General features: G+C 34.9%; 1 protein-coding gene across 1 annotated transcript; it reads left to right on the plus strand.

Moving 5' to 3' along the window:
• The first annotated feature begins 16,204 nt into the window (after positions 1–16,204).
• On the plus strand, positions 16,205–18,374 carry LOC120152234 (mitochondrial outer membrane protein porin 2-like). The gene is made up of 6 exons (XM_039164499.1): positions 16,205–16,336; positions 16,430–16,497; positions 17,160–17,270; positions 17,369–17,455; positions 17,543–17,751; positions 17,858–18,374. Exons 1-6 carry the CDS (start codon positions 16,288–16,290, stop codon positions 18,162–18,164), a joined length of 831 nt encoding a protein of 276 aa, XP_039020430.1. The 5' UTR covers positions 16,205–16,287; the 3' UTR covers positions 18,165–18,374.
• Positions 18,375–20,125: the final 1,751 nt, after the last annotated feature.

Below are 20,125 nucleotides of genomic sequence, written 5' to 3' on the forward strand. Positions count from 1 at the left end.
GTTTACTTTTCACGGTTAGGCTGAAACCGCACCAAGATTGGAGGGCCATAAAAGACCCCCCCAATTCCAAAGTATGTTATAAAGGAATCAAAGAGGAGCTCCGGTCTTGATTATGCAATGCATGGATTAAGAAAGATAATGAAAAATGGTAACAATGTTTGTGAGTAAACTCCACAGTTTGGAAAGTTGGTAAAATAGGGTCACGGTGTTCCAGTCTACACCAACTTTCACTATATATATGAAAACTACACGCATGTTAATACCTGAGGTTGGGCCCTTTGATTGATGTTAGTAGGACCAAAGGTAGGAGGAATTTGGTTTGATGAGAAATGGTAAATTGGGTGTCAGAGGGTGGCTCAGCCAGTCCACATGCTTTAATGGGGTTCTTAGGATACCCAGTCTGGCATCGTACACCAAATCCAATTGTATTTTAGTATATGGTTCCTATGCATATTTATCAAATGGTACATCAAATCGGACTATGTTGTTTTTATTCGAGTTAGTGAGATTTGTGGACTATTTTCAAGTTTACATTTTGGTAATATTTGCAATGCAAAAATAACAGATGATGAGTAGAGAGATATTTGGATCCATAATTCCCCCTCAAATTGATTCGGCGGTCAAGGCATGCGTTTTTTTCAAAGAACGCATCCGCTCCCTCTCCCAAACTCACTTGGACTTCCGGACTTCCCAATTTACCATTTCTCATTATTCAATCATTTCTAATGGATTTTCATGTTTAAGCATAGTTTTCAGAACCGGACCGGTTAGCGAACCGGCTATACTACCGGTTCACTGGTTCAACCGGACGACGTCATAAATATTTAATAAAAAATAATTTTTTATATCACAAGTCATATTCAAAAGCAAGTCATAACATATATAAGTTAAAAACCATAAAATCAAGTGAAACAAAATGATTCAAATTAACTATTGTTGAGTTAATCGATCGATAGAATCGGCCAAGAGGGGGTGAATTGGTGATAAAAATTTTGGTGGAAGCTTTTGCAGAAAATTGAAAGTAATTGCACAACGATTTACAGTGGTTTGACTTTTTCAACCAAAGTCTACGTCCACTACCTTAGCTATCCACACTAATGATAGGTGCATCAGTGTAAAATTCAAATATTTTGACCGTTGGACCCTTAGTGCATCGGTGCACTAAGAGTGCATCGATGCATAAAATGCATTCGATGTTTTGAAAAAGCTTGAGTGCATCGATGCACAGTCTTGTGCATCGATGCATAGTCTTGTGCATCGATGCATCAAATGCACTGAGTGCATCGATGCATGGTATGTACATCGATGCATAAAATGCATTCGATATTCAAGAAATTAATTGATGCATCGATGCATGGATTGATGCATCGGTGCATGCTCTTGAAAAATTGATTTTAGACTTGATTTTGGTTCAAAATACTTTGTGAAAATTTGTTTAAAAATAGTTTAAGTATAAAACACAAATTTACACATTTAGTAAGGTTTAAAATTGATCTTGAAAGGCTTGGAGTAATAGCTTGATATTCGAGTAATTAAATCGAATATACTTTTAGAAAATCATTTGTAAAATCTTAAAATTCATTTAACTTAATTTGTTATATCGAAACATCAAAATGTTTTCAACAACTACAACATAATATTTAAGGTAAAACATATTAAATAATAAATATAATTATATAACTATAATTAAAAAATAAATTTGGGGCTAAAAAAATCATAACAAAATGATATTGTTTGGTTTAATTTTAAAAAAAAAACAATCCCACATGGCTAAGAAACATAGAAGATCATCCCAAAAGTCTAAAGAGTAAAAATATGAGAACAAAACAATCCCACATGGCTAAGAAACATAGAAGAGCATCACAACTAACTTCTATAAATAATAGAGGTAATTTGACATTCAAAATCATGGAGCCTTTTGGTGAGCATTGAGTGAACTATTCTTTCACTTCAATCAAGCTCGAATTTTAGGCTTCAATCGAGCTTCTAAATTTTTTTTGAGTTCAACCCTTTTTGAGTTCAAGTTTCAATATTATATTTCGAGTTTGAGTTGAACTTGATAATTTTTAGCTCGTGAGTTTGAGTTGAGTTGAGCTTACTTTTAAAGTTTTCAAGTTCGAGTCGAACTCAGCAATACTCGAGTTCGACTTGGCTCGTTTAACAAACGACGTCGTTTGGTTTAATTTTTTTTTAAAAACAAAATTGGCGGTTTTTTCCAGTTTTCAGTCGGTCCGGTTCGAACGGTTCAACGGTTCTGGTCGGTTCACTAGTAACGGTTCAACCGGTGTAGATTGAACCGGACTAGGCATCGATTCTTGGTTAAACTGGCCGCTCCGGTCCGGTTTTCAAAACACTGTGTTTAAGTCACAAAAAACAAGTCTTATACATACATACATAATTATGTATTATAAACTAATTAAACAGTATTACTTTATTAATGTTAGGAGATTTACTTTTAAGGAATTTAAAATTTTTGAAGAAATTAAATTTATTGAATTTATTTGAAAGTCAATCTTAACATATTTTTATCAATGTGATATTACTGAAGACTAAATATAATACTGACACCAATTGATTTGCTAAACATTTTTCGATAAAACAATCTTTCATAAAAAATAATTTTATTTTTTATAATTTTCTAAATATATTTTCTTAAATTTTTTCTATAATTGATGTAAATTTAATATTTTTAAAAATATTTATAAGTACTTTTTATAAATTTTATAACATGTATTTAATTAAGCATATGACATAAAAATTAAATTAAACCATTAACATAAAAAATAATCAATTTAGTCATAATGAATAATATGTGTCACAATTATAGAGGTTTGTTAGCCATGTAACTAAAAATAACAAGTGGATATGTATAATTTTTATAAAGACTAAATTTTCAATTATAGATACTAAATTGGATATGTATGTTTTTTATGAGAGCTAAATTGATGTTTTAAGGGTAAATTACACGCTTACTCATTGAATTTTACTATCTATCCTATTTCACTCATCGTACTTTTAATTTTTTTCAATTTGCTTACTGAACTTTATATATTGAACTTTTTCTGTCAGTCCGTCGTTAATTTTGTAATGGCATTATGACGTGAAATACATAAATAATTTTTTAATCATCTGAAAATATTATAAATGACACGTCAGAAAAAAGGGTAAACTATTTTTTTTCATTTTTACTCTTTCCTTCTTTCTTCTTTTTTCTTCCCCCTTTCTCTCTCCATTTCTATGGTTTTTGAATTTTTTTTCTAGTTTTATTATATTTCAAAATTACTATCTTTATAAAATCCCAAATCCTCTCCTGCCTTCTCCTCCTTCTTTATTATGTTGTTTCTTCTCTTATTACTCCACGTTTACTATCTTTAAAGTTAAAACAGATTGATAGAAAAAAAATAATAAACATTTTTCAACAATGGAGAAAGAGAAACAAATTTCTCTCTTCCTCCGAAAATAATGAATACCCCATAAAAGACCCATATCACCACTCCACTCTCTAAGTTTGAGGCACAAATTTTCTTCAACTATTTAATCTTTTTTTTAGGATACCCTTTTCTAGTTTTGATTTTTAGTTGCTTTCTTATTCACTGCATGTGTTTATTTATTTATTTTTTTGAGATAATTAATCTTCATCTTTTCTGGGTTATATCTCCATTCCATTATTTTTTGGTTTGTTCCCTCTAATAATGGGGAAAGATTGTGAAGAAGATTGGAGATTTGTTCATTTGGATTTTAGTTTCAACTTGCTTAGAATCCATTCTTTTTTGTGGTATTGTTTTGATCCAAAATGACTTTCCCTTTGGATTTATTTCTTCAAGCACCGTATGATGCAATCGGATTTCGTATTATCCCTTTAATTTCTTCTTTCGACTCTTGAAAAATTATATATTATGGTAGCACAATTCTTTTTGCAAATTTCGAAGTCATTATTTGGTCATTGATATCCAGTAAAGGTGGTCGGAAGTGGTCAGAATAGTTGTCGGTGTTGTGGCCGGAACCTGGGTTCAAATGAGATTAGGGGAGAAATGCAGAGATAAGGGAAGAAAGAAGAAAGAAGAACGATGAAGGAAAGAGCCAAAATGGGAAAAAAGTTTTTTTTTTACTTAGATTAAAACTATGTCGTTTTGATCTAAATTTATTTTTTTATAGAATCCAAAACTACATCGTTTTAGTGTTGATTGCCACATCATCACACGGTTAGAAAGAAAATGGTCGAGTGATAAAAAAAAGTTTAATGTCTAAAGTTCTGTGAGCAAATTGAAAAAATTGAAAGTATGGTGAGTGAAATAGGAGAGCAAGTGAAATTTAGTGAGTAAGCGTGTAATTTACCCATGTTTTAATTAGAGAAAATAATCTCAGTGACCGAAAAATTCTTTTAAGAGAAAATCGCCTCAGTGACCAAAAATACCTTATAATATACGATTTTAACCAACTTTTTTTGGATTTGCCAAAATGACCAATAAAATCGCAACGCGATATCAAAATCGCAACGCGATTTAGAAAATCGCAACGTTAAAAAGAAAATCGCAACGGTCAAAAGATAATCGCAACGCGAGCTTCCAAGTTCGCAACGCGATTTAGAAGAAAATCGCAATGCGAGTGATAGAATCGCAATGCGATTTATAGGATCGCAATGCGATTTATATAACCGCAATGCGATTGAGAGAGTCGCAACGCGATTTAGAAGAAAATCGCAATGCGACTGAGAGAATCGCAATGCGATTTATAGAATCGCAACGTTGAAAATAAAAAAACATTTGTTTCTCTAAAAAGATAGTATCCGCGCGGACGTGTCGAAGACACGTATTACCACGACCACGACCACGACCACGACCCGACCCGACCCGAGACGAGACGACGGCGGCGGCGGCGCGTGAGAGTCCCCCTTGTTCTCTTTCACTCAACAAGGAAGTGCAAAATACAAGCCTTAAATATAATTCCCAATAGTGTTTCCAATACTATGTGGGATTGAGCATTACCAACACTTGTTCCCAATATCATTATTCTTCATAAGTTATCATCCATTACAATATGAATTATCGATAATAAATTAATTCATTTTAATAAGTATTTAAAATTATAACTTGATAAATACATGAAATAATTCTATTATTAAATAAAAAATATATTTTTTATATTAAAATTATTGAGATAGATATTTACTATAAAAGTAAAAGATTTTTTTTTCACGTACAACCTCTATGTGAATTAGTTTCACAATAAGGTATCGGTTATGCATTGGATTCTTTCGTATTAGATGGTCTTTAATAAGATCATCATCATCATTCTTTTGTTCAACAATACCATATATTAATGAGGTATATTGGTTCATTAACACGACTAATTCATATTGTAATGGATGATAACTTATGAAGAATAATGATATTTGGAACAAGTGTTCGTAATGCTCAATCCCACATAGTATTGGAAATACTATTGGGAATGGTATTTAAGGCTTGTATTTTGCACTTCCTTGTTGAGTGAAAGAGGACAAGGGGGACTCTCGCGCGCCGCCGCCGCCGCCGTCTCGTCTCGGGTCGGGTCGTGGTCGTGGTCGTGGTCGTGGTCGTGGTCGTGGTAATACGTGTCTTCGACACGTCCGCGCGGATACTATCTTTTTAGAGAAAATTCTTAAGAAACAAAAATCTTTTAACTATTTTTTTAACTATCACAACGACACTGTAGACTATCGCATTGCGATTCTTGGAAGATCGCGTTGCGATTTTCTTTTGACCGTTGCGATTTTCTTTTTAACGTTGCGATTTTCTAAATCGCGTTGCGATTCTCTCAATCGCATTGCGATTCTATAAATCGCATTGTGATTCTATAAATCGCATTGCGATTCTCTCAGTCGCATTGCGATTCTCTCAGTCGCATTGCGATTTTCTTCTAAATCGCGTTGCGACTCTCTCAATCGCATTGTGATTCTATAAATCGCATTGCGATTCTATAAATCGCATTGCGATTCTATAAATCGCATTGCGATTCTATCAATCGCATTGCGATTTTCTTCTAAATCGCGTTGCGAACTTGGAAGCTCGCGTTGCGATTTTCTTTTGACCGTTGCGATTTTCTTTTTAACGTTGCGATTTTCTAAATCGCGTTGCGATTTTGATATCGCGTTGCGATTTTATTGGTCATTTTGGCAAATCCAAAAAAAGTTGGTTAAAATCGTATATTATAAGGTATTTTTGGTCACTGAGGCGATTTTCTCTTCTTTTAATATACGATTTTGACCAAATTTTTTTCGATTTGCCAAAATGACTAACAAAATCGCAATGCGATCTCTAAATCGCAACGCGATCTCTAGTATCGCAAATCAGTTTCCAGATTCGCAATGCGAATATGTAAATCGCAACGCGATTCTGACTATCGCAACGCGATAATACATAATCGCAACGCGATAATACATAATCGCAACGCGATTCTGACTATCGCAACGCGATTCTGACTGTCGCAACACTGAATTTCAAATTTGCAACAAGTTTTAGTTTCGCAACATAAATGTTTTGGGTATATAACTACGCAGCAGAAGCAACTCATAACCTAAATCCCTAAATCGCAACTCATTACATCTCCATCTATCACTCTCTCCGGCGACATCCGTTCCTATATCCAACGACATCCTTCCCCATCCGGCAACAGGTTTTAGTTTCGCAGCTCATTTGTTTAGTAAATTAATTTACAATAATGAAATCATCTAATGTTGATCATGTTTGGATAGATTTGTGTTTTGGAGGGTCATGGGAGAACGTTCATGGTGTTTTACAATATATGCCTTTACCCATGAATCTTCAACTAAAACTGTCATTAAAAAAATTAACTTATGAAACTCTAATATTACGTGTTGCAAATAAATTGAATTTAGAGCCCTTAAGTGGATTTAGGTTATCTTATCAGAGAAAATGTAAAGTTTATTTGTTAACCGACAATGAAGATGTTGAACGATTCATTGCTTATATTAGTGTTTCGTAAGATGATGTTACATTGTATGTTGTTGAACCTAGAAGTAGTGAAGTTGGGTCAGTAGCGGGTAGTAATCAACTAAGTTTTTCAACCCCAGTTTATGGTGCTCAAAATTTAATGGTTCCACCACAATTTCATCACCAAGAAAATTTTGTTTCACCACATTTCCAATACCAAACACAATCTCAAAACCCACAACATTTCCCTAATCAAAATCTCAATCAACTTTCAACACCAAATTTCGATTTTCGTATTAACCAGTTAGACGATGATGAGCTAACAGAAAAAATTGTGAGTACTAGTCGGTATTCTAAATTTGATCTTGGTCAATACCCGGACTTTGATCTTGGTCAATACTCGGATTTTGATGATGTTTCAGAAGAAGAAACAGACCCTGCGTGTAATGATTTTGATATTGGTCAATACCCGAATTTTGATGATGAAACAGCCGCTGTCGAGGAAGATGTTGTTGATGATAATGAGGAGGAAGTTACGACTGTGAATGAACATGTTGAACATCCATTCTGTAATTCATAAAAACCTGAAGAAGAAAAAGAAGAAGAAGAAATCCCCGAAGAAAGGTCCCCGAAGAAAATGCCACGGGAGTATAACTGGAATATGCCAGAATTACTTCAGATACCGGAAGAAGAGTTGGTAAAAATAGCAGTTGATTGTTACACAAAAATTATTCGTATCAAGAAAGATGATTGTTTTGATACAAAGGAAGACTTGAAGATAGCTTTGTAAAAGTTAACAAATCAAGCAAAGATCGTTTCGAAACAAGGTGTATGATTGACAAAAACTGTACGTGGCGTATGATTGCAAAGAGGATAAAAGATTGCGAAATGTTTCAAGTTAGGACTTTTATTGATAAACATACATGTTCAAGAACCCAAGTTTTTCCTCACCATAGACAGGCAAACAAAAAGGTGTTAGGTGGTTTTCTGGCTGAGTTAATGTTTTTGAATGGCAGGGTATATCGGGGACATGAAATAATGACTGACGTGAATGCTCGGTTCAAGATTAGTATCTCATATTATCAAGCTTGGAGAGCCAAATGTTATGCCTTGGAATTGTTGAGGGGGTCGCCAGAAGCATCGTTTGCCCAACTGTCGGCTTATTGTCACAATTTAAAGCTGAAAAATCCTGGGTCGGTAACTCATATCAAAACAGATAGAGATTGACGCTTTGAGTTGCTGTTTATCGCCATTGGTGCTACGGTTAGTAAATCAATATAATTTTGTTGACTCATTTTTGTTAGTTACATGCATTTCACATTTAAATGATTATATTTCTTGTGTATATGATTTTGTAGATTCGTTCATTTATTACTTGCATGCGCCCAGTTATTATAGTTGATGGAGAACATTTAAAAGGTCGATACCTTGGAGTAAACTTATTAGCAGTAGCCATGGATGCTAACAATGGGATACTGCCAATAGCTTACGGGATTGGCAAATATGAAACCTCTTATTCATGGACATGGTTTATGAGGAATCTTAGGGATTGCATAGGTCCTATTAGCAATCTGACAATCATATCCGATAGGGCAAACTCAATTGACAACGCTGTTAGAAGGTGTTTCCCAGATGCTTTTTATGGACTTTGTGGTGTTAATTTATATAGAAATCTAAAATCAAGGTCTGCTGGTATAAAAAATCACAAATGGACATACTGGAAGGCTGTAAAAGCTTATCGGGAAGTGGATTTTAATAAGCATATAAATTGTTTAAGACGTGTTTTGCCTCAGTGTACTCAAATACTAGAAGATGTCGGGTTTGAAAGATGGTCAGGAGTACATCAACTTGGAGCAAGATATGGTTTCATGACGTCTAATAGTGCAGAATCAATCAACGCTCTAAGTCATCATTCCCGGAAATTACCCATTACTATGTTAATGGAGTTTTTGCGAGCCTCTATTCAACAGTGGTACTACAAGAAAAGAAACCATGCAGGTATTATTTCTTTAAATTCGTAACTTATCATATATTTTACTAAGTATTATTTATTTAAATTTACAGGAACATTGGAACATTGTGTTACACCATGGACTGAAAAAAAGATAACGAAACGTGTTATGAAGTCAACGTCATGGAGAGTTGAACCATGTTCAAACACTTTGTTTGAAGTACTGGATAATAACTTAAATGGGCTTGTCGATCTAAATGCAAAGACGTGTAGTTGTATGAAATGACAAACATCTGGTTATCCGTGTGGGCATGTTATAAAAGTTGCTCTTCATCTAAACCAAGATGATTCAAGAGCATACGCTATGGATTGCTACACTACAGAAGTATATCGACAGACTTATGTCGAGATTATCTACCCTATTCCACATCCTTCTGAGTGGGACATATCAGATGACTTACAAACAGTTTTGCCACCAGCCATGGACAGAAGGCTACCTGGCCGACCAAAAAGTCACGATCGTATACCGTCTAAGGGTGAAGAGAAGAAGAGATCGACATGTAGTCGGTGTAAGGAAAGTGGTCATACAAGGTTGACATGTGGATCACCAGTGCCATCACAATCATCTTTTCTTCTACCAAAATATGGATCCTCATCAAAATCCAAAGCTCATATGGTGTCAAGAAAAAGGCAATCAAAATCCCAATCACAACCGGCTTCACCTTTTGGGACTATTAACTTAGGTGATTTTTAAATGCAAACGTTGTATTATGTGTAAACTTTTAACATTTTCAGTTAGACATGTATTAGTAACTTGAGTTTGAACATTGCTATGATCTGTTCAGTTGTTATCATTTATTACATATTCATTTGAATATCGCAACGCGAATTTGACTATTATGTGTATTTTATGTGTAAACTTCTAACATTTTCAGTTATGCATGTATTAGTAACTTGAGTTTGAACATTGATATGATATGTTCAGTTGTTATCACTTATTACACATTCATTTGAATATCGCAACGCGAATTTGACTATCGCAACGCGAATTTGATTATCGTAACTCAAAAATCGCAACGCGAATATGACTATCGTAATGCAAAAATCGCATCGCGAATTTGACTATCGCAACGCGAATTTGACTATCGCAACGCGGATTTGATTATCGCAACGGATATTTGACTATCGCAACGAGAAAATTGTAACGCGAATTTGACTATCGTAATGCGAATTTGACTATCGCAACGCGAATTTGATTATCGCAACTGGTATTTGACTATCGCAATGAGAAAATAGCAAAGCGTATTAGACTATCACAACGCAAATTGACTTTCGCGTTGCAATTTTGGCTTCAACAGGTCTTTTGCCTTCAATATGATGCAGATTGAAATCAACAAATCAACTTTTACATTTCAATCAATTAAACAAGCACAAATAAAAATTATTTACACATCAATATTAAACAAATCAACTTTTACAAATCAATTTTTATAAATCAATTAAACAAGCAAAAAATGATAATAATTCTTATTTTCCTCATCAATTAAACAAATCAGACTTTTAAGAATCAATTAAACAATCAAAAAAGTGTACCCCAGACAGTTGTTTATGCACTTATACATCAATTTCACGCAGCTCACTTCAGGATTAACCTGCAGAAACCAAACATTTGCTCAAATAACACTTTTTACACATCTAAAACCAACAAATAGCAAATTATTATTGAATTCTAGGTACTTAACAACACTTGCATTTGACTTACAAATTGTTTATGGACACTTTCATAATGCGGATGCAGGTAGGCAGTGTCTCGCATATATCGCTCTAGCCATAAAATACCGAAACCACAAGCCTACTGCACCTCTATCTCTATCGGTGGGAGGTAGAAACTGTGTACTTCCTGTCATCAAACGCTCCAAGCACATGCATACGAGAGGACCACAATCCCCTATGGCTTCCGGCGTTTGTTGTGGCGCGGTCTCGTCTCTGATAACTGTAACATTGAACTTCTTTGGCTTCTTGTTTCCAGAATAAGTCCAATAATTAATCGCGTCCAAGAATTTAGCCAAATCAGAGCTCCATCCCTTAATAATATCTCTCAAATCAGACAATGATATGTAATTTATCATGCTGTCATATATTATTTTCTTCAGGGATGGGAGCTGAAGCTCGACGAGAAGCCAATCGTTCCAAAACAGGGATAAACACCTGCAATCATAAGTAATAATTCAAATTGCGCACTTATTTATCGACCTCCCACCATTCAGGATAAAGTTTAGCTTGTCCATTAGCCAACACATATGATTTCTGTCGTTGATTCTTCAAGTGAACTACGTGAAAAGACGTTGATATAATTATATATCGCGTATTTTTTTTATTTTTCTTCAATTTCCTTACTATTAGAAGATGTGACACCCATGCATCAATATGTTGTTTCACAAAAAAAGACATATATTAGTGAATTACATAAATTTTAAAAAAATTAATCAAAATGAAATATAAGAAAAAATATAAGACTTACCCCCCATCGAAATAGCCTTTGTCTTCAACCCCTAATAACACACCCCACCAAGACCGATCAATCAACAAATGCATATCATCGTTGAGTTTGTATATGTCAGCGTAACACCCTTGGCTCCGCTCATGTAGATAAAAATCAACTGCAGTCTTAGCCCAAAGGGTATTATCCAGAATTGTTTCATGTAGTTGTTTCCTCTCCACTTCATCTGCCGAAATGGTATTGGCCGGTAACTCATACAAAAACCAACAGTCATCCATCATGTCCGGCACGTGAGGGGGTTTCTCAATAATTTGACATATTACGCCGTATGAATCGAGCTCTTGAATGGTGGGAGGAACCTCTTCAACGATGACAGGGGCCTCTTGAACGGTGGGAGGGGACTCTTGAGAGATGATAGGGGCCTCTTGAACGATAGGAGGGGCCTCTTGAACGATGACAGGTTCTTCTTATGGAGTCTTCGCACTATTGGGGTGAATGGAGACGTAATGGCACGTGCATGCCGTCTAATGCGTGAACCCCGTCGTGCAAGAAAAAATCAACGTAAAGCATCCACCTTATCGGGCCGCTAAAAATAAATTAATACATAAATCAGTAAATAAACAGACATGATATTAAACAGTGAAAACAAAGACAAATATGTTTCAAACTTGCACGGTATTCACCCAAGTCATTACTCTATCATAGTTCACAAAATGCATCAGATAATATTCCGGAAGTAAGCACTTATAAACATTTAAAAGGACATCATATAGGTTTAGTGCATGTTCAAGGACAACATAAAGAGTAGTAGTTTATTCTTGAAACTTAAATTTGCAACACTGTGAAGTTAGTATTTGTCTTTGTCTTTTGGTTGAAGTAATCCAATCCATTCAAGTTTCAATTTGCAGAAGAAGAATAGTCGCAACACAAAACTTAAATCGCAACGCGAAAATGACTATCGCAACGTGGAAATGTCTATCGTAACGGGATAATCGCAATGCGAAATAAAAATCGCAATGCGAAACCAAAATCGCAACACGAAACTAAATTCGCGTTGTGATAGTCATTTTCGCATTGCGATTTTCACATTGCGATTTTTATTTCACATTGCGATTATCCCGTTGCGATAGTCAACTTCGCATTGCGATAGTTATTTCCGCGTTGCGATAGTCATTTTCGCGTTGCGAGTTAAGTTTCGTGTTGCGACTATTCTTCTTCTGGAAATTGAAACTTGAATGGATTGTATTACTTCAACCAAAAGACAAAACAAAGACAAATACTAACTTCACAGGTTTATTTTAGAACTGTTTAGCAGTATTGGTAGCAACCGAATGAATTTACTAAGCAATCTAAGTGAAATGGTTAATCTAAGTGAAATGGTTAATCTAAGTGAAATTACGAGTAAATCAAGTTAAATATAAAAAATCTTAAACTTACCTCGTTGCGTAGAGTATAAACCTCATTCTGCAATGATGCTACCATCTCACGTAGAGCCACTACCTCACCACGTAAAGTAGATACCTCGTCACGCCATGCACCATTGTCATCGCGTAAAGTATCGACCTTCTCACGTAAGGCATTGACCTCATCACGTAACTCCCCTAACTCATCCCGTGAAGGTGGAGAACAGGGAGATAAATGTCGTGGCATCTTTGCCGGTCGCCTATCATGAGGTGATGGTGGAGAATAGGCTCGATGATGTGACGGAATATGTGATGGCTCTCGTTGTAGAGGTATATAGTGTGGTCGATCAGGTGATGGCTCTGGGTGAGGTGATGGCTCTCGAAGTGGAGGCTGCTCATCATCCGTGCCATCAAAAAAACGCTTACTAGCTTGCCACCAATCAGTGGCAAGCTCAACCTCTGTGGGTGTCAGCCATTATAATGGTATGTTGGCCTTCTAACAATATAAAAGCTCAAACAAAGTTAAACGTGTACTAGTAATAACTTGTTTATATATATGGTAGTATTTGTGTTAACTTACATCATTTATTGTCATATACCGTAGTAACTCTTCCCAAATCAACAGCCGCCGTTTTCTCTTCCAAGAAATAGCTCTAGGAATATCATTTGAAGTTTTAAATGCATATGTCTGCATGTCGGGAAAAGCCTCAAATATCCAAATCTACAAAAACAATATAATGCACAAACATTAGTAATTATTAAATAATTAATTATAATTTTGGAAACATTATATAGAAATTCTTACCTTAAAGGCCCAAATAAAGCCTGACAAAGTGTATTTAGAACCATCGCCACACAAACTTTTGCGGCCATCAAAGGCAGACGACAACTTATTCCAGGTAGCTTTCCATAGATACGAACCCCACGGAAACAGGTTCCATGCATTTAGGTCCTCTACCAATAATATTAGGTCCTTAGAAATATGTTGTCTGGCCTCTCTGCCTAAAAAGTCGGCATGCAAAAGTACTAAAAGGCATACTCGGACAACATCGATGTCATCTATCCGAGTAAAACCATCTTTCTTATTCAATAATCTCGTCAAGTCATTGACGTATAAATTCGACTTCTCCATTGATAGCTCAGGAAAAACCCGGGATAACCATGATGGGCGGGTAATATGACTAGTGTATCGACCTACATCATCGTGTCCGAAGCGTAGACCAGTGATTAAGCAAAACTCCTCCCGCCCAAAACACGTATACGCCGGTGGAAAATGAAACCATATCTCTTCATTATCACGTTTTATACTCTCGGGTAGATTACTAGTCATGGTCTGAAGCCACAAATGGGTCAACATAGCATCTCCACCCGGATGTTGTACTTTCAGCCATGGCCCGAAGCAAGTATCCTCAAACAATGTTCTTTGTACAGGTGAAAGCTTCGACGCAATTGTAGTGACTAAGCTTATTTTATTCTTTAAGGTCAACTGAGCCGAAAAAAAGTTCTACAAAAATAATAAACATACCAAGTTAGATTAAAAACTACACTGTGAAGATATACCAAAAACAATAAAGAGTAGTAGTAGTTTATTCTTTAAACTTAAATTTGCAACACTGACAATTTCGTATTTGTCTTTGTTTTTTGGTTGAAGTAATGCAATTCATTCAAGTTTCAATTTACAGAAGAATAATAGTTTCTGAAACTTAAATCGCAACACGAAAATGACTATCGTAAAGCGAATTTGACTATCGCAATGAGATAATCGCAACGCGAAATGAAAATCGCAACACGAAAATGACTATCGCAACGCGAATTTGACTATCGTTGCGATTTTCATTTCGCGTTGCGATCCTCGGTTTCAAATAGTCATTGTCTAACATTGAAACTTGAATGAATTGCATTACTTCAACCAAAAGACAAAACAAAGACAAATACTAACTTTACAGGGTTAAAGACTAAACAGTTTAGCAGTATTGGCAGTAATCGAATGAATTTAATAAGCAATCTAAGTGAAATGGTTAATCTATTATTGAAATTACCAGTAAACTTATCATCAATTTCAATATGAAAAACCTAATAATAATGCAAAAAATTCAAAATAAAAATAATTAAAAAAACTAACCATCGGTGATTGATTTGGTTGATTTTCCATTTCTGATCGTGAATGATTGTGAGGGTGGCTCTGAGAGATGGAGATAGACGGATTTCGTCGGAGATGGGGACGGATTTCGTCGGAGATGGGGACGGATGTCACCGTAGATAGTGAGAATGGAGATGGGAATGAGTTGTGATTTAGGTTTTTAGGTTAAGAGTTGCGATTACGGGATGTATTAATATTCGTGTTTGGAATTTGAAAATAAAATACGTGTTGCGATACTAATGGCACTTTGAAAATCGCATTGCGATTTTGTATTATCGCGTTGCGATAGTCAAAATCGCGTTGATATTATGTATTATCGCGTTGCGATAGTCAGAATCGCGTTGCGATAGTCAGAATCGCGTTGCGATTTACAAATTCGCATTGTGATTTTACAAAATCGCAACGCGAATTTGGAAAACCGCAATGCGATAGTCAAAATCGCGTTGCGAATCTGGAAACTGATTTGCGATACTGGAGATCGCGTTGCGATTTAGAGATCGCATTGCGATTTTGTTGGTCATTTTGGCAAATCGAAAAAAAGTTGGTCAAAATCGTATATTATAAGGAATTTTCGGTCACTGAGGTTATTTTCTTTTTTAATTATTTTAGTGCAATATTTTCACCATCATATTTCATTATACTTTTAAAGGCTTAATTCACAATTTATCCCTTAAAAGTATATCACTTTTCTTGTTTACATTCTAAATTATTTTAGTTTAAGTTTACCCCTAAACTATCATATTCAACCTAATTTACTCCAAAATAATTAAATTGACAATAAGAATGTGACATGTAGCATGTTATCATGGGGCACCTATACTATTTTTTATTAATTTGGGATAAGTACAAGACAATATATATTTAAAGATAACTCTTAATCATTTGACGTTAAACGTTCAGACCCTTGACATTCATGATGCTCAAACTCGATACCTTAAGAAATAATAATAATTCATTTATCATCGAGGTCGCTGGTTTGTGCATCTATAGGGGCAAAGTGGGATGAAAATGGTAGTTTATGGGGAAAATTGAGACAAAAGTATTTTAAGATGTAGATTTAGAAAATAGTTATACATTAGGGGCTAAATCGTTAATTAAACTTTTTGTTTCATTGGTTAGATTTGTTTTTGTTCATATCCAGCCTAACATGCCTGAATTTGATCAAAGTATCAATCAAATCGAACGGTCAAGAAACACTGCCAGTTCCAAGAACGGCCACAGCAGATAGTCACCCACTTGAAAAATGTTTTGCATCTTCATTTTCGTCTCCGCCACTAAATAAGCAGTTCGTCCTTCAAAGCGATTCGATTTCACCATTTTTCTTCGTCTCAATTTCTTAGATCTTTCCTAGGCTTCGTGCAAGCATGAGTAAGGGACCAGCACTCTTCGTCGATATCGGCAAGAAAGCCAAAGGTAATCGAGTCCTCCATAACCTTCCTTCTCTACCGTGCGATCTTTCGATGTTTTAATTATCTGTTTTCATTTCTCTATGTTTTGAATGCTCAGATCTGTTGACTAAAGACTATACCTCGGATCAGAAGTTCACTGTTTCTAGTTACACTGGCGCTGGAGTGGTAAGCCAAAATAATCTGTTTTGCACCTTGGATTTTAATTGATCTTTATGTAGTAGCTAGGGATTGATAGCTTATTTTATAAAGAGATGCTGATTTCTAGGACTTGATATACATAGAGAGGGGCCTGTACTGGTGTAAAACTAACGCTTTCGCAACTTTTATGCAATTTTATATATGTTTAATCCAATTGTTATTTTTCAAGCTCTTTTAACATAAATTGTGCATTTGGGTAATTTAAAAGGTCTAATTATTAATGTAGATCGTTCATTTGAAATTGATATTCTTGTTCTTTATTCTTTTCCATCTAAAAGGAATCCATATTAGGGTGATTTTCTTGAATTCTTCAGGAGTCAGCTTTATCTTTCTACTCGAACACTGATTATAATTGCTACTTTCTAATTTATTTACATTTTACACATGTGCTCAAAGTATTTTTGGGTGAAGCTGTGTTTAACTTGAGAAGGGACTGATTTTGTCTGAATTGGTTTTCTATGTTACCTTGTTTTGATTCAAAAGGTGTAATTCCAACTGAATGCAATGGATAACCGAGCCAAAAGTTTTAGTTTGTACTTTTTTCAACGAATTGTTGGGTGGTTTGTATGTCTGCTGTGATTAGTGAATCTTCATCCAATTTATTCTCTTTTTTGTCCCCTTATATTCAGGCTTTTACATCAACTGCTCTAAAGAAGGGAGGCCTTTCAACTGGGGATATTGCTGCATTATACAAGTACAAGAACACTCAATTCGATGTTAAATTCGATACTGATTCTAATGTGGGTTCCTATGATTTTCACTTCCTTTTTTTGAAAGTATTGAATAACATGTAGCCTAATCCTGCGGAGCATCTTACATTTTTACATCACTTGTCCAGATTTCAACAACAATTACATTCACTGAGATTCTTCCATCCACCAAGACTATTGCATCATTCAAAGTACCTGACTATAACTCTGGCAAGGTATAAAGCTGTCCCTCCTATGAAGAAATGATTTTCATCATAATGATTTTGATGTTTAAAGTTTCGAATTTGCCATCTATGTTGCAGTTGGAGGTTCAGTATTTCCATGACCATGCTACCTTTACAACAACGATTGGTTTGAACCAGAAACCAGGTGTTGATGTCACAGCAACCATTGGGACACCTGCTATTGCTTTTGGTGCAGAGGCAGGTTATGATACCACCTCTGGCAAATTCACGAAGTACACTGCTGGTATTAGTGTGACAAAACCAGATTCGTGTGCTTCGATACTTCTGTAAGCTTTTGTGAACTTACAAATTTACTCCAATAGATATCAAAAGTGAAACAGAGTGAAAATTTTCTAATTTTTGTCCCTAATTTCGCATCTTTTTTACTTTCAGTGGGGACAAGGGAGACAGCATGAAAGCTTCGTATGTGCATTACCTGGACCAGCAGAAGAAGAGTGCTGCTGTGGGTGAAATCACCCGAAGGTTTTCCACGAATGAGAACACTTTTACTGTCGGAGGGGCATATGCTGTTGATCATCTCACACTGATTAAAGCGAAGCTCAACAATCATGGGAGGCTTGGAGCACTGCTGCAGCACGAAGTCGTACCCAAGTCATTGTTGACGATCTCTGGTGAGCTTGACACAAAGGCCTTGGAAAAAAGTCCCCGTTTTGGTTTGGTACTTGCTCTGAAACCCTAATTACATATTTTTTTCTATTCAATGATGCTTTTGGGATTTAGTACTTTTGATTTTTTTTTCCTGGTGATTGAAAAGGGGTGGCAAATAAATAGTTCCACAGATGATTAATATTCATTTTGTAGTTCTCAATGGCTGTGGATGGATGATTGATGATACTTTAGGTTTTCCATGATTCAATATTGTAAGTTTTGAACCATTTTTACAATGGTACAATTATTTTGGTATACCAAACCTCCGTCGCATTGGAGGAGTTCTGTTTCAAAACCACTTATTGCACATATCGAACTATTTCCTCACATTTCACTAAACAATAACTTGAATGATTCGGTGAACTCACATATTAGGTCAACGAATAAGCATGATACGTACATCCATGACCATTTTCTTCTTAAAAATCCATTTGCACACAATAAATCAATCGATCAAGGTCTAAATATATTGTTTTTTGAAAACAAAAATTCAGGTCCAAATATGATTATCTTATACGGGATGTATTTTAGACTTTCATGATTTTTTTTATCATTTCTTTTAGTCTAAATCTATCATGATCTTTTAATAGAGGGGATTTATTTTGATTCACTGACAACGATATGATTATCAGTCAGGAGAAATTAATATCTCCTAAGCTCATCCACCACTCCGGGTTTTGAACCAACTCTGTTCCGCCGAATCTCCCACAGCTTCCATGCGGCTAATTGTGTAGCCGACGCAATGACTCATCTAGGTAGAACAAGATCTCCTTTAATCATTGTGCTTAATGACCCGCCCGACGAGGTTGGTGACTTCCTCTATCGGGATCGGAGGAATAGTTTTATCCACTGATAGCACAGCTCCTCTTTTGTTACCAAAAAATAAATATATTCATGTAACATTTGTGTTACCGGAAGTGCACCAACAATGATTTATTGACTTCGAATATCTAAAAACAGTTTAATATCATTTTATGATTCTCGAATTTATTTGAATTATACCTTATTTTCAGTAATTCTTTCAGAAATATTTTTTAAGAAAATGATATTTCTAAGCAACAAACACTTTATTTTTAATGGGATTATAAAAATAGTATCTTCTAGTTTCTCTAGAACAATAAACACTTGAAATGTATTAATGAGAATTACTTTCATTAATTTATCGTCGTTAAGAAGAGTACGCGATGATTGCTTCTAGGTCGTATCTGGCGTTACTCAAATCAAAAACAACATCGTTTCTCGTTAGTAAAAGTATAGTTGTTGTGAATATAGTGGAGGAAATCATTGTTCAGTCTATACACTAACGACTTAAGGTTCACGATTAGTTTTGAAATATTATTAATTTTTATCTCGAATTAAGGATATTATTACTGATTTTTAATTATATGTTAGATCAACACCTTAATTAAAATTTTAAAGGTTTTTTTCTTAATTTTTATAAAGATGTTTTTCTTTGAATAAACATGATTTAAGGGACTCATTTTTTGAAATGGCACTTGGACGATATCCATAACCGTAATTGGTAGTTCTCATACAATATACTCCGGGAGCGTAAGAAAGTGACCGGCACTTTGACGTTGTTATAAGTTGTTTTGTTATAATATTTGTATTGGTACTCTTTTCCTCCATGTAAGACTAGGAAAGTTTTTAACGACACCTATACTCATTCTTAATTATATCTTTGAAAAAGCATGATTAGTCTAATATAAATAAATTAGTACTAATTTATAATAATATACAAACTTAGATTAAATAATTTGATATCATAAATAAAGTGATCAAAATTTAATTAGAAATATATAAATTAATAACTTGTATACAATAAATATGTTTTTATATATTTTGCCAATATTTTCACCATTATTTGTTTAGTTGTGTATCGAGTATTTATGAGAGTGTTTAAGCAACTAGAGAAAATTTATGTATGAACTTCTCTAATAGGTGCATTTATTATATTTAGGTGTGTTGTGGTCTATATAACGTTTAAGAATG

Source organism: Hibiscus syriacus, unplaced genomic scaffold (assembly GCF_006381635.1).
Source record: "Hibiscus syriacus cultivar Baekdansim isolate YM2019G1 unplaced genomic scaffold, ASM638163v2 tig00111088_pilon, whole genome shotgun sequence".
Classification (NCBI taxonomy): Eukaryota; Viridiplantae; Streptophyta; class Magnoliopsida; order Malvales; family Malvaceae; genus Hibiscus; species Hibiscus syriacus.